The sequence below is a fragment of the Pholis gunnellus genome (assembly GCF_910591455.1).
Source record: "Pholis gunnellus genome assembly, chromosome: 2".
Taxonomy (NCBI): Eukaryota; Metazoa; Chordata; class Actinopteri; order Perciformes; family Pholidae; genus Pholis; species Pholis gunnellus.
In genome coordinates this window covers 26,954,275-26,979,270 of record NC_136536.1, presented here as the reverse complement: position 1 = coordinate 26,979,270, position 24,996 = coordinate 26,954,275, and the positions used below count along the sequence as shown (strand labels likewise).

Here is a 24,996-nt window from a genome sequence, read left to right as displayed (position 1 = left end):
TGCATAAAAAATGTAAATAGGCTACAATACAGAATTATTTATTGAATGAACACTATTCATATTGGTTTCATGATATGTAATTTACACACCTCAGGGTTTTTTATGCCAGTTCAAAGCTGACTTTCTCATTTCGTACGGGATGTATCATCTTTAAGTGGCAGTGAACAGTATTTAACAGTGTTTGTCAACTTTAATATACATATCATATATTGGTCTAAATGTGTAATTGGAAGCTCATTTGTGAAGTGTCCTCAACCTGGACTGATTTAGTTCTTATTTAGCCTCTTATTTAGTTCCCGCACAGCAGTCAGACAGACCAGACTGCTTTCCACTTACTAGGCTAGTGGTATGTTAATGTCTTCAACGTTCGAAGCCACTATAATACCAGACCAGAACACGATGCTTTCAGAATAAAGGCATGACACTGGACTGGAAGCACCAGGCGCCCAGTGCAAATTTAGGAAACCAGGTCCGCCTCTAAAGTCCATGAAAATGCTTACTAGCTATATCCGAAGCTTTCAATCGTATGATAACTGCCAATTCCTTCGGTTACATATTGTAACTGTGTATTCGTTCAAACTACGTTCAACAATACACGTTAGTGGTGCTAGTCGAAATTGATGCAGAAAAATAAAAAATGATCCATATCCATATCCATATAGGCTTTTATTCTGAAGGTTGTTGCCGGAAATCCTTCCAGTGAACCACACACGCACGCGACAAGAGGATTGTTGTGTCTGCTGCTGGAATCAGGAGAAAGCTGAAGCATAGTGAGGATATGAAGCAGTTGCTAACTTTGCGTGTCCTCGTGTAAGTTCATCCACGGCTCGTTGAGCTGCTCGGTCAGCATTAGAAGTGGCGGACCGGCTCCTCGCCGTTTTGGCGGACGGAGTGTAAGTAAATGAACGCGTTGTTTGGAGCCGTTAAACAAAGAGTTTTTCTTCCCTCTAACATTACCATTGTTACTGAGCGGAGCGCCTCTTTTCTCACCGATTCAGAGGTGGTCCGTCTGTAGAAGTAAGCAAACTACTCTGAAGTCTTTCTTCTTTTAAAAGGGGCATGGACGCGTGGAATTTAATACTGTGTAGTTACGTTAGTTTAATTCATTCACACATTCAACTAGCCAATCCAAGTTACCACTGGGCTATATTGATTTGATACAAGGCGTTCCAGCTAGACAACGTGATCATTGTTGTGTATAGCAGATATTTAATCAGTCTTTTCTTGTTTAACAATCGCAGCTTGATACTGAACCGATGGGTTTCCACAACAAAGCAGCATTACACACACTGTGATCAAAGTGATCCGTTATTGGCACATATAAGGAATTTGACTCATGAATTAGACTTTTTCATTGCTCTCAATGTACTTACATAGAAACGGACAAAACAGCTGAGAACAAGGACAACAAAGTGGAACAAATGAGGGCTAAGAGTAGACCGAGCTGTTCAACACAAGTGATCCCAGTTCGGAGAGAATGACACGCCAGACTGCATTCAGAATGTGTGACACATGGGGAGCCACACTTTACATCGGCATGCATTAAACTTGTACAACTGAATCCCCATGACTAAGTGCAAGAAGACAACTTGTTGCAAGTGCAAAGTCAGCAACTTACAAAACAACTTTAACCACTTTTACCAAATAAAACATGGTTCTCAAAGAGTTAAAAATACCACCTGTTAAATGTCAAGCAAGCTGATACTAGTTCATATGCCAAAACACTGGGCAACAGTAAATGTCTGTGTTCGCATTGCATTCTTTGTGTGTTTGATCAGCAGCAGTGGGGGCCTGGTCCCAGGTCCACGTGGCTTGACGAGTTTGCCTTGCTGCTTGTGTTGACAGGTGAGGGGCGGCCTGCGCTCCAGTCATGACCTCTGGGAATGGGAACACTAACAGCAACAGCAGCAGCAATAGAGAGCGCAATCCGGCCCAGGCCCTAGTCAAGTCCCACATCCTCACCCATCTGATAGAAGGCTTCGTTATCCAGGAGGGGGCTGAGCCTTTCCCCGTGAGTACCGCAGCCCTGCACGTGTCCTTCTGTAATGTCCCAGTACACAGACACAGAAACAGATCATCACATGACAGATAGGGACAGTAGTCAGAGACCTGTGAGTCAGCTGTCGGTAGTGGCCGCTCACAAACACGCTGACCCTTAGACCAGGAGTGGAGACTAAACATGATTGACGTTACGTGAGTTTGTTTCCAACCGATCTGTCTGCTGACTGCTCAGGTTTCCTGCAACCTTGTTAGTGATGCTACTGTACTGTATTGTAGCCTGTAACTTGGTGAATACAGTGTTATTACAAATAGTAACAATGCCTTTAGATTATAGTTTTCTGAAGAACCATGAAAACTAGGCAAAATGATTTTAGAATGGCTCAGTAATGTTAGAGACACACTTTTAACACATAATGAAACAACACACAGTCATTTACTTGTTTTGTGTGTTTACTGTTGTTCAACTGTGATGTGATGAATGAATGCAGAGGAGACGAGCCGAGGTGGAGAAGCAGACTGAAAAAGGATGTGCAGTGAATTTATGGTTGTTTATTTAGTTATTCCCTAGTATGACAGTGTATTGAATTCACTTTAGTTTCTCTCATGAACGTCTTTTAGTGAGTAATGTTCTGTCCTCATAGTTGTGGGCCATCTGTAAGGTTCCCCATTTACAAACAATCCAGGATGTGAGCAGCAGGGCGTGTTTAGAAATGTAACGTAGTAGAAATTATATCATGCCAACCTACTGAGAAGTGAACTGTGTCCCAAAACATTAGCAGATAGAACCATTAGATGACTGCATTAAACACACACAACATGGCTCATAACAAACAACACAGGATTTAGTACGTCTAATTTATCTGCACACCTGTTGGATTGTTTTTTCTCTGAAACGGTACAGGCATGAGAACGTGGTGAAAAACCATCAGTCCACACTGCTATCACCAGGTGACACACTGAAGCTCTACACACACATTGAACTGATCAAAAGCATTGATCACTCTCTAACACACTGTTTCCACCCATTGCTTTTGTGTTTTCTGCAGTTAAAGACACAAAAGCAACTTTTCATGGCAATCTATCCTTGAGCTCTCGGTCACTTTGTTTTGTTTCGTGCAACAGTATCGGCTGCTATGATGAAGTGTGTTTTGTCCGTCTGCAGGTGGAACGTCCATCTTTCTCCATCGAGAGCCTAAGGAGACACACTGCAGACTCAAAGATGGACGGCCTCTCAGCAAAAGGTAAAGCTGTGTAGATATAAAGTTCTCAGACCAGTAGCACAGCTTCACTGCTCTCAGACCAGTAGCACAGCTTCACTGCTCTCAGACCAGTAGCACATCTTCACTGCTCTCAGACCAGTAGCACATCTTCACTGCTCTCAGACCAGTAGCACAGCTTCACTGCTCTCAGACCAGTAGCACAGCTTCACTGCTCTCTACCTGCTGTTAGACGATTGGACTTAGCACTCATTTTGGTATCTTGCATAAGCGATCTCATTCTTCTTGAGATCATGATCACCAGTAAACTGAGAGCTTTGCTTTCATGCTCATCTCCCTCCTCTCCATGGGTACATCCCAAGTCTCTTAATTGTCATTTCCTCGCTCCTCGCTCCTCGCTTGAACCGGAAGTTGTTCTGCGGCGCCATATTGACGGCCGTCCCAAAGCTCTTATTTAGCTCGGAGGAGCGAGGATCGAGGAGTGAGGAGGGATCTCCGAGGAGCCATGAGCGAGGATGCATGAGAACAGCCTTCCAGGAAGTGTTTTAACGGGCCGACACGCCCCCTCATTGTTCATCAGTTATGTGATTGGATGCTGCAGCCGATCGGACTGATGAGATTTTTTTCAACATGTAAACAGTGAAGACGGATCACAGATTAAACTGTAGTTCATATTTGATTAGTTTTCTGATCTGGTTTAAATATATGTTCATTGTAGTCTGAACAACAAAAGGACCACAAACAACTTTCTTCATTTATTAGAAAGATTTGTGTTTTCATGATCTGATATTTCCCTCAATAACTTTTATTATGGAAACAATTAAAGTCAATATATATATAGTATAAATATAATATAAATATATATAGAGAGCTGAGAGACGAAACACTTTTTACATCATTTGTCATCACCAAGTGAGGGAAACGGGGACGCTATTAAGAGACTTGGGATGTACCTCATGACAGTCCTGTACAATGCCTGCATCCCAGCTACAGGGGGCACTATGACTATGTGCTATGTCCTGCACCACTTAGACCAAGGGTACATCCCAAGTCTCTTAATTGCATCCCCGTTTCCCTCACTTGCGTCCTTTCCTTGCGTCTTAGTCCCCCCCACCGGGGATGCATGGAGAGATGCAAGGGAACCATGCGAGGAGAGAGGAAACGAGGAAATATGTTTTAAGAGACATGAGACGTCCTTTCCTCAGTTGCGTCACGTGAAGCGTCATCTGTTTCTGATGATGGCGGATCAGCTGATCACTGCTGGATCAGCTGTCAGTCGGCTTTAACAGCTGGAGAGACTTTTGAGAAGTTTGTGTCTGTTCACATGATCACTGTACTTAATAATGGTAACTAATAATACTAATAACTCATAAAGACACACAGTAATCATCACTGTAGAGATGTTTTCTCACTCTAGCCTGTTACTTCTTTAACAAACTGTGTTCTGTTTATAAGCGCAGGATCGATTTCTACTGGCGGAATGCTTTTGACTTATTTATGAATTATTTGCGTGTACGTTTTGAAATTGTGATTGTGACGTCATTATTAATTAACCCAGAATATGATTATGGTTTCTCTTGAACAGGCTCCATGTTTCAAAACTCTGTTTCAAAACCCGACACTCAGGAATGATGAGCCTCATGTGACTGAATGAAATGATGATAAATGATGTAAAAAAGCGTATCGTCTCTCCAGCTCTCTCTGACTTTAATTGTTTCCATAATAAAAGTTATTGAGGTAAATATCAGATCATGAAAACACAAATCTTTCTAATAAATGAAGAAAGTTGTTTGTGGTCCTTTTGTTGTTCAGACCTACAATGAACATATATTTAAACCAGATGGTGAATCAGAAAACTAATCAAATATAAAGCTAGAGTTTAATCTGCGATCTGTCTTCACTCTGGTATGAAACTCCAGGGATTTTTAGAAAAATCTGATCAGTCTGATCAGCTGCAGCGTCCAATCACATAACTGATGTGAACAATGAGGGGGCGTGTCGGCCATTAAAACACTTCCTGGAAGGCTGTTCTCATGCGTCCTTGCTCATGGCTCCTTGGAGATCCCTCGTCGCTAAATAAGAGCTTTGGGACAGCCTTCAATATGACTGGGCAGAACAACTTCCGGTTCAAGCGAGGAGCGAGGAAATGACAATTAAGAGACTTCGGATGTGCCCCATGTCTCTACGAGGTAGGGAGGGACCGGTGATGGTGCCGCTGCTGGTGTTGGTTTGAGTGTGTTTTGGCTGTATTCCCTCAGAGCTAAAGGCCCAGAAGGAGCCCGTGCTGACCTGTGAACTGTGTGGGAAAGTGGACTTCGCCTATGTCTTCAAAAGGTCCAAGAGGTTCTGTTCTACAGTGTGCGCCAAACGGTAAGTAGTGTAAAATGAAGACATTACTCTTGGTTTTCTTCATTTCTACAATTCACCATGTTGTGGAATGTGTGTCCCCAGTCAAGTTTTCAATCCGGACCCTAGTCCTTTAATATTTGATATCTGCTTCTATTTACCTAAATGTAGATTAAAGACAACTAAACTTCTCATATCTTATGTTATGGGCTGCTTGGTCGAAATACTGAATGTCCTGGTTTAAAATGACTTGTTGATCATCTTGAGTTATTGATATGATCTGATAAAAGTTGAACTGGAGAATGCGAATCCTGAAATTTATGAAACGTGATAGGCTAGAGAGAGGACGTCTCACTCTGTTGGCGTTGTTGGGACTAAAAAAACAGTCCACTCGATTATTCAGCAGTCTTACAAAGCTGAGGTTATTGTTCCTTAACTTCAGTTTAGGAAGTGAACCCTTTGTAATTACCTACATTTATGCATAATTCATCCGTAACGTGGTCTGATCTTCTTAAAGTCACTGTTAAAGACAAATAATTAGGGCATCTTCAATCCCAATTAAGGTTATGTCATATTTCGATAATGATATCACGATATCCTCCTGAGACCCAGGAGGAAATAAAGTGTTTTAATTATTATTATTTTTTAACAAATTAAGTGTTTGGGTGGTAAAAAACACATTGCAAAGATTTTTTTTTTTTAAACGTAACTTTATTAAACTTTTACAACATGTGTACAACAGGACTTCATTAATGTCGAGTGTGAAACTCAGAAAATCTGAATCAGATTTTGCTCCAGTTTGTCAGCAGGCTCTCAAAAATGTATAACATATTTGCACGTTGAGTGTGAACTCCAGATACTGGGAGGTGTTCTTTGCAGTTCGTTGCAAGGCCTGGCTGTCTTGTCTATGACTACTAGACACTCCTCACTGAACCATAGAAGCTCTTCAATAACTACTAGAACCTCCTCACTGAACCCAAGAAGCTCTTCAATAACTACTAGAACCTCCTCACTGAACCCAAGAAGCTCTTCAATAACTACTAGAACCTACTCACTGAACACAAGAAGCTCTTCAATAACTACTAGAACCTCCTCACTGAACCCAAGAAGCTCTTCAATAACTACTAGAACCTCCTCACTGAACCCAAGAAGCTCTTCAATAACTACTAGAACCTCCTCACTGAACCCAAGAAGCTCTTCAATAACTACTAGAACCTCCTCACTGAACCCAAGAAGCTCTTCAATAACTACTAGAACCTACTCACTGAACACAAGAAGCTCTTCAATAACTACTAGAACCTCCTCACTGAACACAAGAAGCTCTTCAATAACTACTAGAACCTCCTCACTGAACCCAAGAAGCTCTTCAATAACTACTAGAACCTCCTCACTGAACAAAAGAAGCTCTTCAATAACTACTAGAACCTCCTCACTGAACCCAAGAAGCTCTTCAATAACTACTAGAACCTACTCACTGAACACAAGAAGCTCTTCAATAACTACTAGAACCTCCTCACTGAACACAAGAAGCTCTTCAATAACTACTAGAACCTCCTCACTGAACCCAAGAAGCTCTTCAATAACTACTAGAACCTCCTCACTGAACAAAAGAAGCTCTTCAATAACTACTAGAACCTCCTCACTGAACCCAAGAAGCTCTTCAATAACTACTAGAACCTCCTCACTGACCGCTAGAAGCTCTTCAATAACTGATAGAACCTCCTCACTGACAGCTAGAAGCTCTTCAATAACTAGTAGAACCTCCTCACTGACCTCTACAAGTTATTCAATAACTACTAGAACCTCCTCACTGAACCCAAGAAGCTCTTTAAGAATTACTAGAACCTCTTCACTGACCTCTACAAGCTCTTCAATAACTACTAGAACCTCCTCACTGAAACCAAGAAGCTCTTCAATAACTACTAGAACCTCCTCACTTTCACCCTCTCCTGTCTCGGCCATTGGACTCTCATCTTCTGATAGGTCTAGGTCAATGAGTCTGTTAAGAATCCTCTCTGTCATAGCGCTGTCTACTAAAACTACTACTAAAAGTCTAAGACTAACAATTGAAATAAACACAAGTACAAAGTCCTGACGTGCACTACAGTGTACGTTAATAAATTAGTTGTTTTTCCTATGACAATAAATAAGCTCAGCTCTGAAAACTCACTCAAATTACTCCTCAGATGTTTACTTACTAAAACCAATCAAAATATAACATTAAAAAACATTTTAAATATGAATATCATGCTCACCTTTCTTGTTTCCTTAAAAATAGGATTAAATAGTCTATGAAATGACCTTTTTGTATAAATTAAATACTTGACAAATGAAAAGTTTTTGCTCATTTACTTAAAACTTTATACAAATCATATTTTCTGAGACATTTGAGTTACAATATGCTTGTTATTATCAGTTTAGATGACCCGTTTAGTATCTGTGTATCACTATATCTTGATGTACTATTTCATCCTTCGAAAGATGATAAATGCTAGTATTGAATTTACCCAGCCCTACAAATACACTATGTAAACTAATAACACTCCAGTAACTGGTTTCCAAATTGGCATATTTATTAGATAATAATAAAAGTATAAAAAAATCCTAATAGGAATATGTGAACCCCATCACCATTGACCTCTAAATAGCTTTTACAAGACAGAATGAGCAGAAAGTGTAGTTAGTGGCTACTGAAGCTCACTACACAAGCTGAACCTTTCAGAGTAACTCGGGTGAAGCCAGATGGCAAACACAGAGACCCTTACAGGGTTCCAGCTGAGGGCCTGTCACTGAGGCCATTTATGTCTCAGCAATAAGAAGAATGTAGGGCTAACATGGTAATCATTGAAGGTCCCCATGGAGGAAAGCACGGTCCTCTCCTAAAATACATCTGTCATTTTCACTCACATGTTCAGCGTAATGCTGCACTGACTGTGGGAAAGGAGAGCAGCTTTGAACAGCAGCAGGCCTGTGGTGCTGGCCTGCTGCTGGTGCTGCAAACGAATACAGATAAGAGTCATGACGTAAGGAATGATCTGTATGCAAACTGGTGAGGGTCCAGGCTGGCTGGGATGTTGTTTTTGACGTGCTGGAGAACAGAATGGGGGTGAGTACCACAGCGCGATAGTCCTTTAGACTGGACACTGCAGACCTTTTAGCTGTAGGGATGATGGTGGCTGTCTTGAAGCAGGTGGAACTCTCTCCTGTGACAGTGGTTTGGCAGTTTTTGACTGTGGACCTGTGCTTTGGCACTGACGGAGGTACAGACCTGTACACAATGTAAAAATGTTCCAACTGGAACAAATAATAGAAATAACCCAGCTTCGATTCATTCTCAGGGATCTTTAAGACTGAGTTCCATTTTACCATGTTAACTTTTGTTTTGTAGCTACAATGTAGGGTGCACAAAGAGAATGGGTCTCTTCCCAAACCGCCAAACCACCCTGGAGAACATGAAGAAACAAAGAGCACTGAACGGAAACCTCAAAAACGGCAGTTTAGAGTCTAAAAAGAAGGTGAGATGACAGCTTTTGACTTTTTATTTGTAATCTTATTTTGTGCAGTTCCTTACAGTAAAAGATAACTGCCCTCTGTATTCAACAATATGTATTTACGTGTATATATATATATATATATATATATATATATATATATATATATTATAGCTCTTATCTCTACATGTCGTCAAGTTAGAGGCAGATGGAATGAAAGTGTTGGCTCAGTCTGACAGAAGTGTTGTAATGAAGCATGTCTGACTACTCCCTCTGTATAGAAGCCTGCTGCTGCTCTGTCCACCGGTCACTCGGTCTACCCTGCACAGGGAGAGTCCAGCCAATGTTCAGACTTGTCCGGCTACGAAAGACCCCCGTCCCCCCTGTCGGCCTCCCAGCCCCACAGCTTCCTGCCCAGTGACCCCGGCCAGTGGAACATCGAGGACGTCTACGAGTTCATCTCCTCTCTGCCAGGTGTGCGATGCCTCAAATCTCTCAGGGTTATCTGTTACATCCAAACGTTGTGCCGATCTTTGCTGCCCCCTTTGATAGTGGCAGTGTACAGGTGACGCAGGAGAGGGGAGGCATGCAACCAAGGTCCCAGGCCAGACTCAAACCTGGGACGCTGCTATCACATGTAGTGTACATCCTCTTTTAAGGCCCTGAAAACCCATTTTCACTTTGTTACTGTACGCGATGAATATAGTTTTCTGCCAAAGTTCAAACTGTTTTGTTTATTTAATTTTTGACTTAGTATTGGCTATTTCACACAAGGGATTTCTGGATTAGTGCTTTTGTCTTGAGCTTCTCTCTGGTTGGTTTGAATTTACTTCCATGCACCAATCAGAATTTAGCAACTATTTCATCGAAATCTGAAACCAGTTGGTGGGTTAGAATTATCGGTGTAATCTTATAAATAATCTATAAGAATACTTTCTTCCATAAACTTTAAGTTTGATCATTGATCATATTTAGTCATGAATGAAGGAAAGGCTGGATTTGAAATCAAGTTTTCAAGTTTCCGTCAGACTTTATCACATTTCCCTTAATCGGTAATCCAACATTTTCAGCTTTTAATAAGCATTCATTAAAAAAGCCTGGAGGGTGTGATGTTGGAGAAAACTTAAGTGTGTACACAATGAATTGATAGCTGAGGGGGAAGAATAAATTAAATGAATAACGATTTTAATTAATATGAAGGAATTAATTCAGTATTTATTTATTTTTTATCACAATAGTTGGGGATGAGCATAGTGATTTATACATTGTATAAATATTTTGATATAAGAATCCCCATCAAATAGAATCCCCATCAAATAGAATCAAGAGCCTTTTTAACATCTGATTATTAATATGATCAATAATGTGTGGGGGCTTTATCTATTTCCTTAATTGAATTTTAAGACGTAAGATTGTCATTATGCTCTTTGACAAAAAGGGGACGTTGTAATGAATTTAAAAACGTTGGGATTTGTGGAGCCTCCAGGCTAGTGATGTTGGAGCGTTTGGACCTGCTTCATGAGTCATATCTCCTCTGGTAATTTCATTGATTTCCTGCTGAACAGTTTATTATATTATTTGTAATGGTGATTGATCCTAGTGGAACTACAAGTAAATGTTCCAGATCCTCAAGTTGATCTTGTACATCAAGTTGTTTTGAGCTTTTAACTTTTCTTAAATAGCAATATGAGCTATGATTTCTTTCCTCTAAAGAAGGCTTTGATTGCATCCCACAATAGAACCGGATGACTTCTCCATTATCGTTGCGCTTGAGATAAACCATCAGTCCCTCTGCTCTAAAGGTAGCACTCATAAACATACCTGTTTAACCTCTACTACATTTCCTTTGGAATACAATCTAGGTGTCTCTCTAATAACATATATATATATGTGTGTGTGTGTGTGTGTGTGTGTGTGTGTGTGTGTGTGTGTGTGTGTGTGTGTGTGTGTGTGTGTGTGTGTGTGTGTGTGTGTGTGTGTGTGTGTGTGTGTGTGTGTGTGTGTGTGTGTGTGTATATGTATATATATGTATATATGAGTGTATGTAGATCATTATTAAACATGAGACAATAATCATTTATTTTATAGGAGCAGTTCTGATATAACTCTAAGACTCTTTTAATACAGAATACAATAGATACAGATTATTACATTACATTACAGTCATTTAGCTGATGCTTTTATCCAAAGCGACTTACAATTCAGATGCTATGATACCGTAGGCACAGCTACAGGAGCAATTTTTGGGGTTAAGTATCTTGCTCAAGGACACATCGACATGCAACCAGTGGTGCTGGAGTGATTGAAAGACGGCCCTGCTCTCCACTCAGCCACAGTCGCCACAGATTATTGTAATACCAGCCACGTAAAGTCAGTTTGGTGACAACTGACGCCGTTAGTGATCGAGGTGGTTACCATGAGACATTAGTGCAGTTGTCTGTGCAGAGCTGTGGAGGAATCTGACTGTTGGTGGTTTGTGGCTGCAGGTTGTCTGGAGATTGCGGAGGAGTTCCGTTGTCAGGAGATCGATGGACAGGCGCTGCTGCTGCTGAAGGAGGACCATCTCATGGGAACCATGAACATCAAACTGGGCCCTGCACTCAAGATCTTTGCCCAGATTAGCACGCTCAGAGACTCGTAGCCCTTCACACACACACACAACACACAACACACACGAACGATGACTGACATGTGAGTGTAGTTCAGGTAGCAGGCCATATAGTTTGATGGACGTTTTGTCACGGCCTGCTGAGCACGAGGACATCAGCTGGGACTGTTGGACTCATTTCTTACACTGATAGCGTCCCTCTGGCACTACTTCAGGAAAACTTCCCCCATAGTTTGACAAGGTTGCTGAGAACATATTGTTTTCATTACTACTGTGCCCTGGGTTCCTGCAGGGGAGCTTTAAGGTTAACAGTAGATCTGTTTTCATATTTCTCTCAGCAGCATGAATGAACATTTCAGATCTGCTTGCTGTTTCAGCTCAACCTTTTGGAAACCATTCTTGCTTCAGGAAGATAAGATCGATGTCACGTGCATCCTGTGCAGAGCTACAGTCACTTACATACTACCTATCAAGGCCCTGAACTCTGGAGATAGCACTGAGCCGCTTATTAACTTCATTATAGGGAGAATTTTGAAAATACAAACTGAGTGGATCCTAGCAATCTTTTTTTAGCAACGTAAAAGTTAGAAAATATGACATCAGGTGAAGGATGACTAAGGAAACACGATTCTACACTACTCAAGAACTCTGCAAGGTCTCTTTGATTAAAGTCAATACAAACCACGTAACATCAAGAGAAACAAAGGACAAGGAGGATTGTAAAGAAGGGAGGTTATAGAAAGGAGACTACCTGGAAAACAGCCATGCCTCTTTCATCAATTGATCCAAGATGCTTGGGGGGGTTGCACTACTTTCGCACCTGCCGTTGCTAAGCAACTAAAGCCTGGGTGCTGAATGATGCTGAAACGATGATGATGAAGCGGTAATTTAGCAGTAATTTGTTTGTGACAATTTGTTTGATCTTTCAACCGGATGTTGTGACGTCCTTCAACGGTGAGGGTGAAGCAAGTCAAATATTCCGTGGGACGGGTGGTAAGGCTCTGGGTAGTCCTGAACTAAAGTGATTAATTTACCGTAGACTATTTAAATGAAGAAAAGAACATATCACCATAAATCCTAAATGGATTTGAGTGCGCAAAAAAACCCTCAAATGCATTGTTGTCAATGTAGACGCTCAAACGCAAGAGCAACGCCGCCACGACACAAGAACGTTCCCGAGAACCTTGAGGAAAAAATAGTTAAACTTTTATAAATGCTGCAGCGTGCACCGCATGTCACGTGACGAGGAATAAACAGTCTTTTCTTTAAATAACAGTCTACGGTTGAAAGGTCAGCCAAATCAAGCAGTAAAGCTACTGTGAGGGGTTTATGGTGCTGGAAATCCTTTTATCTCTGTTTAGTTTAGTCAGTGAGGCTTAATGCCAAATTCATCATTCCAGCGCAGCTCTTAGTTGCTCAGTAGCAGCAGTGCAAGTGACTTCAATGGAAGATATTTTTCTTGGTGATGTCTAAGATGCATCGATCTGACTTTATTAGTCCTGAAACAGATGTCTGGGCTTTGGGTATCTGCTGATACCAAGTACTAATCACATGCCTGTGTTTAATTAATGAGCTGTATGCCTCACTGTGTGGAAGAGACCAGGAAGTACAATTCCAGTGTAAACGTGGTCAAAACGTAACGGAACTAAAATGCAAGTATATTATAAATATAGTAAACAAACAGAATTGAATGGAATAGATCCGCCCCATTGTCACAGATCCAGCTGTTTGAGTGCGTGTCGGCCTGATATCAGTATCGGTGCATCCCTAGAGTTTCTTTGTTACTTTGCGTAGTTTGACAGTCCTGGATCAGGGCTGAGATAGAAGTCTAGAATGTGTGTTTAGACTGGAACTGGAGGCAGTTAGGAGCTAAGCTGACTCTGGGAACACAGAAGCTCACAGCTCAATTATTTAAATATCAGACTTGTCAGAGAAGTCCTTGATATTCAATCCAGGACAGTTTCTTAATTGTACTAATTTAAGAACCATTGGGCTGAAAACCGATGGTGATGATTTTACAAACACACTGACTCAATAAAGCAGTTGTTTCCAGGGTGTGTCAGCGTCTCTGTACAGGGGCTGGACATCAACACATAAACATGGAATCACATTGATTCTGCTCCTCAGTCATGTTTGAGTAGTTTGTGAGAATGTTGAGCTACATTTGATCAGAAGGTGACAATCAGATGGACAACCACTCAAAGTGCATTCACACACACCAATGGCACAGCCTTCGGGAGGAGCCCATCTGCTGATTAGTGGACAACCGGCTCTTTCTCCTGAGCCACAGCCTGTTCTTAAATGTTTGAAAAGTTGCATTCCAAAGTGTATTATTCCGTATTTTTTTTTGTAGAAAATAAAGCTACTCATGTAATTGATGAACATTGTACAAACTGAGGTGCCCATGTCATCATAACTGCCCCATCATATCATTTAGTAGTGGCTTTACAAAATGTCCAAAACCTGTAATTTACTGGAGAATACTTTAAGTTTATAATCGGCTTTAATCCTGTTGTAAGATTTGTTTACGGTCTCTCCTTGTGGTAGAAAGCTGCTTTCTGTGCAGCAGTATAAGTTGAAATGCAGTGGTGATTGGGTCATGGCTGTGACTTGACAAGAGAAAGAATGCATGATGGAAAGAAAATCAATTCTGTGATTTTTAATGATTATTTATAATGGTTCATCATTGCCCTTTATGCCTCCTGGCATGTAGGGCAGCAACAAAAGTCTTCCACTCCCGTCTGTCCTGGCAAGTCGCTGGATGGAGCCCCATGAGTGGTTTAGGCTCTGCATCTCCTTCTCCACAGTTCTTCTCCATGTATTTCTTGGTCGGCCTCTTTTTCTTTTCCCTTCTGGTGTCCAATGTAAGGCTGTTCTTGTAATATCAGCAGGGTCTTGTCTCAACACATGTCCTATCCAAGTCAAAGCCATTTATAATGGTTGGTGGTTAGAGTTACTGGCCTCTGACTTATTGAACATTTACCTTTTTTTAAATACAGAAAACCAAATGTTAAGCTCTAAAATCAAACCATTAGTTACATTAACTGCATATGATCTTTTTTAAACCTTCTGAATACATCATCATGAACACAGGTGACTAAAGTTGCCTGTAAAATGATACAGTAATAAAGTCTTTCTTTCCCTGATGAATTAATAAGCAAATTCAATGAAATCACAATTCAATTTAAAGATGTTTAAGTAATATATTTTCTTATTTCAGTTACTAATGTATCTGCCTCCAACTCACAATGCATTTGTCTCTTGCAGTTGTGTTGACAGTTGTCTGTCGGATCATCGCTTTAATGTAAAAAGGGTTCTCTTTAGTTTAATAATGTGAAAACAAAATGCCACTTAAAAGTGAGGTCAGCCCCAAAGAGAGCAGCAGGCCCTGTGATTGGACAGCTGTTATGTGCTGATGAGAGCGGTATAGACAACCAGAGTGTTTTTAACACAGAATCTTTCTGGCCACTCGAGTTCAGCAGTAAGCAACGAGGTGTAAACAACGCTGACATCATAGAAACTATCTGCTTATTTACACATCCAGCAGACACACAGCTGCATTCTCATTCATTTGGAGTTGTTTGTGTCCATCGGATGAAGATAAGGAAATATCTTTATCTGCTAAACGCTCCAATGTGTTCACAAGCTAGTCTCTACCTGTGTCTGTCTGCTGGAAACCATGTTGGTGAGAGCAGTGACAATGAGCTGAAAGATGCTGAGAAGCTCTGTACAACTGAGAGTGACCCTCAGTGTTAACATAGTACAGCTTTACATTGATCAGAATGAAGCATTCTAGTCTATGACTCCCTAAGTATCTGTGCCAGACTCCAGAAACATATCGCTGTTCTAAACCCAAAAATATATGGAACAAATTGTCAAGACATCATTCTAAATTTTCTCACAGTAATTCACTGATTTATTCTCTCAAATGTAAAACAGAACTAAACACGTTTTTAACTTCAACTTTACATGATTACAAACCATTCAAGTACAATCCAATGTGATTATGGCTGTAGCCATGAGCTCAATAAATTACCTTCTTTCTCCATTAAGGCACACTCAGTATTTCACATGAAGTAAGGATACTGGAGAAAAGCTAACAATCGTGATACATGCTGAACCAGAGAGAACATACTGACACGATGACAAAAGAAAGCTTTCTAACACATTATTTGGGCCTTATTCATATTTAATATGGTCTTTGTACCTTAGAATTATGTTGCATAATCAAATTAACTTGATCTGTCAGAGCCAAGAGGAACAACCAATAAGAACCCACACATCAAACCTTGTATATAAATGTATTCAGATGAGTCGACAGTGGAAGGAGTGATCAGTTTAGTTCACAATTTAAAAGTATTTAATGAAGCAACATTGTGTTTTAATGGTACACTTTGTTTTTTCTCTCTGCTGCTGTCCACCAGTCAATTTGATGTGAATAATAATTTAGCAACCAATCAAACCATCGACCATTCTAGACAGATTAAAACCGAAGTTGAAATAAAGCAGTTTTCCAGTTTAATCTTTGTGGCAAACAAACGTTTATGATACCTACACGTTTTGTTCCGAAAAATAATCTTCACAAATGAACACCACTTCAATGATTTTTGAAGTGTGAATGTGAATCATTAGAAGCAAAAAGCTAATGTTAGGCTCTCAGGACTCCACCACGGTCACATGACTTCACGTCTCCACCACTAAGCTAGAGGATAGTGTTCTAGTGAGGACGTCTCATTTACCGCCTTTTTAAAGATACTTCAAAGCTTCGAAATTCACCAGAGGGGTATTTACTTATGCATTTTATATCGCAGAACAAAACGTTAAAATCTTTTTAGCTTATGTTACCAAAGACCGTATTTCAGATATCTAACCAAAAACACATTCAATAAACACCGTGACTTTGAACGAGGCAACAAGATGTGCACATATCTCATTTCCAGGTTTTAGGACGTATTCCTGCTGCACTCAATTGTCACTGAGCTTGTCTCATTTATCTACATACAAAAACCCAAACTATCAGAGGAGTCTGAAAGACATTAGATTCACAAGAAAACTCAGAGGTTTTAAACTAAACTCTGGCTAAACAGAGCAGTCCAACTGAGCCTTGTTCAGACAGCCAGAGGTCAAACCTCAAAGCCATGGAGCAACCAGTGCCTATAGCTCAGGAAATAGTTTGAAAGACTAAAATGTTGCTTCACTTCCCCTGCCGGAAATGTAAAAGCCACACTAGGACAGCGTGTCCACTCAGCAGATGAAGTGCAGAGCCCACTGATGTAATGGTAAAAACACGTGTAGGTGCTGAGATGAACAGTTGGCCAGTCCAAACTCAAATATCCCAAAACGATTACAGGGAACTGGGGTACTACTGTTAGCACGCCAACATGCTGAACTCAGATGGTCGGCATCAGCTGTACTGCCTCCATCCAAACCCTCAAACTTTAATCTCATCTTTGAACACTACCAATTTCTGCTTTTGTCAGTTAACGAAATTGCAAAAAATCCCAACTGTTTGGTGAAGTTTTGGGGGGTCGGGATAAAATTGAAATATTAAATTAAAACAGTTTACAGTTGAGTTTCAATTATTGGGGATATGGGGGTCCTGAAACAAAATCAGGCAGTGTATCTGTAAGCTTATCCTGAATAACTTTGCCCAAACTCAGTTAAACAGAGCTCCGTGTTGCCAGGTGTCGGGCGGTGAAAACAAATAGCATAGAGCTTTTAGTGTCTCCAGAGGGAGCTGTGTGAAGTCTGATAAATGTCCTCAAGTGGAGTCACTTCAGTCAGCGTCGGCTGGGCTGAAGACTACAAGTGTGAAAATAAGAGAAATGTGCAGTTAGAGCGGTGATCTCACCAGACCTCTGGAACCTGTTGCAGGGTAGAGGCTCCACTCGTACAACACACGTCCAAATCCCTAAACTGTCAGTGGTAAAGTTCCATTGTGGGAATTGAAGGCCCCAGGTTTCGACAAGACGGAATAGTGTGTGGAATGATACGATACCTCTAGTGCTGCTGCATTGATTTGAAATATTTTGTTTGTAAACTTGAGTCTGACAGGTTATAGGTGTGCAGTGACACATTGATGGAGAACCAGTTTCACTGGTTTGACAGAAAAAAACTTCCCTGTGGTTGAGTCATTTCTAGTTTAATAGGGAATTCTGCCACATGTTGGAAGCATCTTGATGTTTAAATGCTTCCTTAAAATGCTGTTTAATTAATCAGCTTTTTTATGATTGTTTAAATTTTAGATAATTGTTTTTAACTTTTTTTGGGAAACAAAAATGCAAAACATTCACTAGATACATTTAGGTTATTTAGTCTTGAATGAACTGAATATCCAAACATTTAAATCACCTTTGCAGCCTTGGGATGGGCTTTTCTGATGATTGTCTAACATTTTAAGACAAACCAACAATAATTGAGTAGATTAATCGACAGTGACAGTAATGGTTTTAAAGTGACAGACATCCTCTGACAGCAGGTCTGTGGGTGGTACTACTCCACAGCAGGCGTCAGGAGAGAGTATCTGTCCTGTAGGTTGTTCTCTCTCTTTCCTTGTCGGCTCTCATATGTGTCTCCCTTATCACTTATCCTGCAGTATCAACAAGCAGCAGAAAGAAACAGAAGCCTATGTTAACAGCTCTCATGCTGCCCACAGGTGGAATGTGTGCATAGCACTGTAGCGCTCAAGCAGCATTCCTGGTGTCACAGCAGCCATCCTCACTTTTGCGGGCGACCTGGTGAAGTCAGAGGGTAGGATTAGAATGGCTGGGAACCTGACTGCCCGCCCGCCCGCCCGCACCCACACACACGCACACCATCACCATCCACGGTGCCCCCCCGGAGAAAGTGAAAAACACAGACATGCTGGGGATCAGAGACCTGTGATAGGAGCACGGCAGGGTGAGACAGGTCAATAGTCAAGAGCCAAAGCCAACCCATAGATTTCTTGTCAATTTAATGGAGTGATTCAATCAAAAACATCACCAAAACGCAGGAGAAAAGGAACAGTAGAGAAAGACTTTTGACAAAGTGAGCACACAGTCCATGGCGATGAGAGACGGACATGTAGAGTGTAAGCAGGTCCACATCTCTATTTGGAAGGACACATGTAAACAAGTAGCCATTTTACATGACAACACATGTGGACTTTTAGCAACACCTTACTACGCTCACTTCTAATTCAGGCTTCTGTCATTTGCAGGAGAATTGTTTCTTTGGGTCGATCCATGACTAGAAGGACAAGTAAGATTTATTCCAACGTGGGTTTGATTTTTCGTAGCTCTGACCGGATCGAAAACACAAGCATTCAAGAGGATCAGACGGGTTTATCAAAACCACCTCATGAAGGTCAAAGTGAAAGTTAGCACACCTGGAATAATGCTGGTGACCCCTCACTGCACAGAACTGTGTGTACAGTAATATATACAGTAATGTATGGCTAATATATTTATTGTTTGTTCAACCTGAACCTTTACCGTCTGATCTGCTGCTTTTGGACCTATTTTTCCACACATCGATGTGTTCCCATATTTCAGCAGTTCACTTGGTACTTAAAGTACTTATTGTACCGATACTACTATCAGCACTAATAGAGCCAACCAGAGCTACGGAAATTAAACTCAAGCTGCAATAAAAAGTGTAACTGTTGTTAAAAGTTTTTTCCTCAAAAGAATTATTTTACAGGACCGTACCTATATTATCTCATTTACCACAAACCACATTCACGTGACTTTAACCAGTGATGTCAGCAAGCTTTTCTAGGCATGCTGTAGGATTTTAAGTTTAAAGTTTCTGAATTGTGTTTTGTCCAACCTTTAAGGGAGTCAATGTCTTCCATTATTTCAGTTACAGTATACAAATCTACTGACTGTCAGCTTGTTTGAGTGAGGTCATGAATCACAGTGAGGCTCTTATATTTAGTTGAAGGAACCCTGTGGAGGGTTCTGGTAAACAGAACAGAAGTTCTGTCTACATTCACCGTTAGGAGTAACAAACAGTGAATCTATTTCCTTCATTAGAACATGTTGGATTGCATCGGCTTGTGCTGTTTTTTCCCCCTTGCCTTTGTTGGCACATTATTGCCACCAACTGTTGATCAGTGGAGCGGAAAACAATCCATAAGCAGGGATGTGCTGCATCACCTGCATCCTCATAGTGTAAGACATCGGGGGAAACATTGCTCCATAACGTTAATAGTGGTCGCGTCCACTGGAATGGATTACCTAACTCAAACAAGAATGAATACGAATGCATTTCTTGAAGAAAGACATAAAAACATTTGGAAAACTAAAAACCTATTTGACTTTGGAAAAGGTACCTTCACCAAAGTAAAGTACATGTGATTTATTATAAATGCAGAAACACTGGTACGGCCCCTTAATGCTCAGTCAGAACAACGTGAATGCTGTATAAATACAGGTAAACAATAACCTTCTAATTTGGAAAAAAATGACCTCTTGTGCTTATTTTTATTCCATTGCAATGAACGAATGCTTTACATCCCACGATGACAGGTGCAGTGGAACAGGTGGTGGGCTAAAATGACGAAACTGACCAAATGGTTCATTGTAACTTCAAGGTCTGCGATCTTGAATGAAGGCTACTATTCTACTGGTGCTTTACTGAACTGAGATCACTGTTCTGAGTACAAGCTGCATCACGGTGAATCTCTCTGTGAGAAGGGAACTGTGTACGGCTATCACTCCAAACATGGACCACATGAGAGGGGAAAATAAAGTTCACTGAGAGAAAGTGAAGATCAAAACTGAGAAACAAACCCACAGAGAGAGCGTCAATAGAGAGAGCGAGAGAGGAAATATTTGCCACCACAAGCACAAGTAAAAAAAAAAGAACGGAGCAGATCAGTTTTTTTGTTTCCAGTTGTGTTCTATTATCTCTATTTATACCTTGCTCCTGAAGAGGGGCTTAGCTCCGGGGCCACAGTACTCGTTGTAGATGAGCTTGAAGAGGAACAGGTGGAAGAGTGTTATAAGCGATGCCACGCTGAACCAGAAGAGGAAGGGCAGGCCTGGGTACCTGTTGGCCATGTGTTCCTCGTGGGCCAGGATGGACTTGAGGTGCAGGGTATGGCGGAGATCCTGCAGGTGGCGCAGGTCTGTGGAGATGTACAGGAGTGGCGTGATGGGCTGTGTCACCATCACAGGGAAGGTGTGGCCTTTGATCTCGGACGTCAGCTCCACAGGCTCGTTGAGGCAGCCTGCCTCGCAGGCGTACAGCTTTACCGGCTTCTCCTGCGGCTTCACGGACACGTGGAGAAAAGGCTTTCCCTCCCCGTCTAGCAGCACTGCCAGGTTAATGAGGTCCTGGTTATAGTGGATCCCTCTCAGGGCGTAGCTGTTGTGCAGCACGTCCGGGTCAGCCTGGAACTGAAGGTGGTTCTCAGTGAACTGAAGGCCGCCGAAGCTGAGCACCATGCCCTGCATGGCGCCGTGGGCTCCGGCCACCACCAGCACCTTGCAGCCTCTCTTCTGCAGGGTCAGAGTCCACAGCGTGACTAGCTGCAGGATCTGAGCTGCACTGCTCACCCGCTCGGGCCACAGGTTCTCTGCGTGCATGGTGGCGTGGCCGCTGAAGCAGTGGTCTGCGTACTTGAGGCTGGACTGGAGACGGACACGCTCCTCGCTGCCCAGCCTTCGATCCAGCAGTGGAGCCATGGAGGAGGACAGGATGTAGTAGAGGGTGGTGTTCACCGTGCGGCTCGATGGCGTGTGGGAGTCTGTGATTTTCCTCATTTCAACACCTGAATGAACAGAGAAGCAAAAGCACAGCTTCACAAAAACCTGGCATGTATCCAAGGATTGGTTGCTTTCACCGTCAAATATTATTCTTTGTCAATCTTTTCTCAAGGTCCACTTGCTAACTTTTCCAGAGCTTTCCACCATGATTACTTTATTTCTGTTTACACAGACATTTACCACCTTTTTCATCTGTGCGTAGCTCTTGTATTTCAAACGTTCAGTTTGTGTGCTCACATGGTGAAAATGTTTAAAACAAGTTAGAATTAGAATAGAGTACAACTGGGAGCCAGTTTGTGGAAAGGTTGAGTTAGACACAAGACTTCTACTTAGTCTGGAAAGCTGCGAATATTTTAAGCAGAATTTTAATACTTTGTATATTTTTGGCCTCCATGGTCTTTTTTAAAGAAAAAAAAAAGTGCTTTTCATCTTGTTTTTGCTCCACCACTGAGCTACTTGGGGCGACTGTGGTACAGCAGGGTCGCCCTTCAATCAGAGGATCGATCCCTGGCTCCTCTAGTCCATGTGTCCTCGGGCCAGAACCCCAAGAAGCTTCCATAGCTGTTCCTTTAGTTAGTCATGATGGGCAGGTGGCACCTTGCAGGGTGCCACCTGTATGGCACCCTGCCATCAGTGTATGAATGGGTGAATGATGACATGTAGTGTTAAAGCACTTTGAGTGGTTGCCATTTAATGAGTATAGTGAGTCAAGTAAGTGAACTTCTATTAAATGAGCAGAGAAAAAGCTGACATGGGGCAGATTAATTAATCAGCGTTCAGGGATCGGATGGACACAATCGTAAACATGCTGCATCAAATAATAATGAAACCACAAAGTGATGCTGAAATTCCCCCCATGAAAGGAACCAACACAGCAACTCACAACAACTATATATAAATGACTCATGTTTTCAGGAGCTTCCTAAGTGTTGTAAAGGGAAGTTAGTCAGTAAGATTGTTTGAGTTGTTTTGAAAAGGTACAAATTGCTTATCATGTTTTAATCTGTAAGTCAAACTGATTGCTCATGTGATGTGTCTTCACGTTTAGAATTTATTTCACATCAGTCAGTTCTGTTGCTCTTCTATATTCCAAAAAATAATCTATAGTAAAAAACGTTTAGGCTGTGTGCCAACATTTTATTTTTAATAAAATGGGAGATAATCATAATTAAGTCCCCCTGTGAAAGAGAAAGGTGTCGTTTTGTCCAGTTTGGCTCCTAGCTGAGGTTAAGCACATATCCACACAGACCCCGGGGCCAGAACCAAACACTAACATCTTTACAGGCGACGCATGATTAAAACCAACATGCCTCCTGACAGAACAGGTGAGCAAGATCTGCCATAAAATCCCATCAGAGTTCACATCTACATATTTCCCAATATGTTTACAATATTTTACAGCCCTGTTCTAAGTTTAACCGGAATGAAATTTGATCTTCTATTCTGACCGACCAATTTAACGACTGCTGTCGTTCTAAGGCATGCTGTACTATTTTACATTTGTGTGTGTTCCTTCTCTCAATTCCATTAGTGTGATTCTAGGAAATGGACTAAAAACCAACATGCTCCTTTAGAACCCAGAGCCAGTTGCCACTATGCCCTTTACTCACCTGAAATGAAGAGGTCCATCCAGGCCTGCTGGTGATCTATAACCAACTCCTCCACATTTGCCCTCAGCAGCTCCCCCAGCTCCCTTTTGGCTCCATCTCTGAGGGTGCTGAAGGTCTCCTCCAGCTTAGAGGGCTCGATGGGCTCTGAGGTCCACACCACTGACAGGATGTTGTCTGTGTACTCTAATTTAGCTGGAACCTGGAGCCTGCTGATCACCTTCTTGGAGACCACCACCACCAGCACCATACGGTTATTCTCCACAAGCACTCTGCCAGAGGATAGAACTATCTCTCTGTCCTCCAGTTTCTCCACACTGCTGGTGAACTTGCTACCAAAGGCGGGGTTATCATAAGAGACGTCCAAGGACGCGGCCTTGTCAGACGGGTTGCTGATGTGGATTCGCTGCAGATAGACGTTAGGTCTGCTTCTGTGCGCGATGAACTCCTCTCTGATGGTGACACAGTCCCGGGCTGACTGCAGGGCGGCTGGTGAAGCACAGCGGACCGACAGCACGGCTCCCTTCCGGAACCACAGCATGGTAGCCTGAACCTCGGCACGCTTCCCCTCGAGATGGACACCGACTCTCGGCGAGTATTCTGTCTGGTGGACCGGAGCCGACCCGGGCTGTGAAGACGACGCTACCCACAGTTTGTTAGAGTCAATGTCAAGAAGAATATGGCCGTTGCCCGATACGAAAGGTGTATCCAGTTGTTCCTGCGGTGTGCTGTATATCCCCTCTCCTCGGTCTACGAGAGACTTCCACCTGTGGATTTCAGCCAGTAGGCATTGTCCCGCCGCTCCACCGGGCATGACCGAGCCACTGAAGAACCTCCATCCGCGCTCTGCTCCCAGGTACCAGTAGAAGATGAGGAAGAGCAGCAGTCCTATGAGGAGTCTTCTCGCCCAGCTGCTTGATAACAAGCCTGGTAACCCCTTTAGTCTCTGCTGTAGCCACATTATAATGATGGAAGCCCAGCTACGAGTCAGCGTATAAAAACGGAAATTGTAGTATGTCACATCGAATTCGGTTACGGGTCCTACTCAAAACATGCTGTTCCCCAGGATGAAAGCTCACAAACTGGCTTATCTAGCTTCTGGCTAAGTTAGCTTAGCTAGGTAGCTAGCGCTGAGAACGAAAACTACTGAAAGTGTGCTATTGTTTCTCGCATCGTGGTTGTTTCTTCGCCAGAAGTCATGTCCTTCAGCTGGTGTGTTTGACAATCGTTAAGTTGTCGTATCACAGGTCATTTCGTTTTTTGTTTGCCTTCAGGTTGAAAACATCACCTGACTTTCCAAATAACTCTGCACCCAGCAGTGAGACTTCTGGTTTGTCACAACTGCCGTCAAGCAAAACTACAGCGACCGGAAATGTCGCAAAAATCAGTTACTCTCGTATGTTTGATGATGTATGTATATATTTGTTTATTTCAATTTAAGTATATGTGGTGCATGAAAAGCAGGATGTGTAAAATAATTAATCTAAATTTGAATACTTTCAATACTTTAATAATGTAATTAAAACAATACAATGAATGTTAATTCCATTGATGGAGACCAGGCATTCCACTCTCTGAAATCCATCCCTAAAAGAGACACATAATAGTTAAAGTTATATTGTAGTATAAATGTACATTTTAAAACATTTTAGTATTTTTTGTTAACATTTCATAGCCACACGGAAGTCAATTGATCATAAACAGTACCATAACAAGCTACAGTTTATTAGGTCGTAAAACAACCCTCATTGATATTTTCTTGTTACAATTTTGCTCCCCAAGGTTTCTATTGTAATAACATCTTTCATTTTACAGTTACTGTTTGTGAATTTCAACATATTATACTGACTGGATGAAAACATAAATACAATGGTGTAAATACAGGCTACGTGCAAGTGATCATGTCCGCAGAACATGGGTCATCATTTTCAAACAGCTTCTTGTCCCATTTTGGAAGTAGGCGTTGCGGAT

General features: G+C 41.7%; 2 protein-coding genes across 3 annotated transcripts; one reads left to right on the top strand and one right to left on the bottom strand.

Annotated features, from left to right (window-relative positions):
- Positions 1–776: 776 nt before the first annotated feature.
- LOC306709070 (polyhomeotic-like protein 2) lies at positions 777–11,743 on the top strand. Its single transcript, XM_079177097.1, has 7 exons — positions 777–893; positions 1,846–2,011; positions 3,164–3,242; positions 5,477–5,588; positions 8,953–9,079; positions 9,337–9,529; positions 11,542–11,743. The coding sequence occupies exons 2-7, from the start codon at positions 1,871–1,873 to the stop codon at positions 11,694–11,696; spliced, it is 807 nt and encodes a 268-aa protein (XP_079033223.1). The 5' UTR covers positions 777–893; positions 1,846–1,870; the 3' UTR covers positions 11,697–11,743.
- Positions 11,744–15,384: 3,641 nt separating this feature from the next.
- On the bottom strand, positions 15,385–24,335 carry kiaa2013 (KIAA2013 ortholog). Of its 2 annotated transcripts, none has more exons than XM_079173836.1 (3): positions 23,029–24,335; positions 20,570–21,423; positions 15,385–18,397 (listed from the first exon to the last, which is right to left on the bottom strand). In XM_079173836.1, the coding sequence occupies exons 1-3, from the start codon at positions 23,984–23,986 to the stop codon at positions 18,347–18,349; spliced, it is 1,863 nt and encodes a 620-aa protein (XP_079029962.1). In that variant the 5' UTR covers positions 23,987–24,335; the 3' UTR covers positions 15,385–18,346. The 2 variants fall into 2 exon arrangements, with proteins under 2 accessions (XP_079029962.1, XP_079029963.1); XM_079173837.1 differs by having other exon boundaries at positions 20,700–21,423.
- Positions 24,336–24,996: the final 661 nt, after the last annotated feature.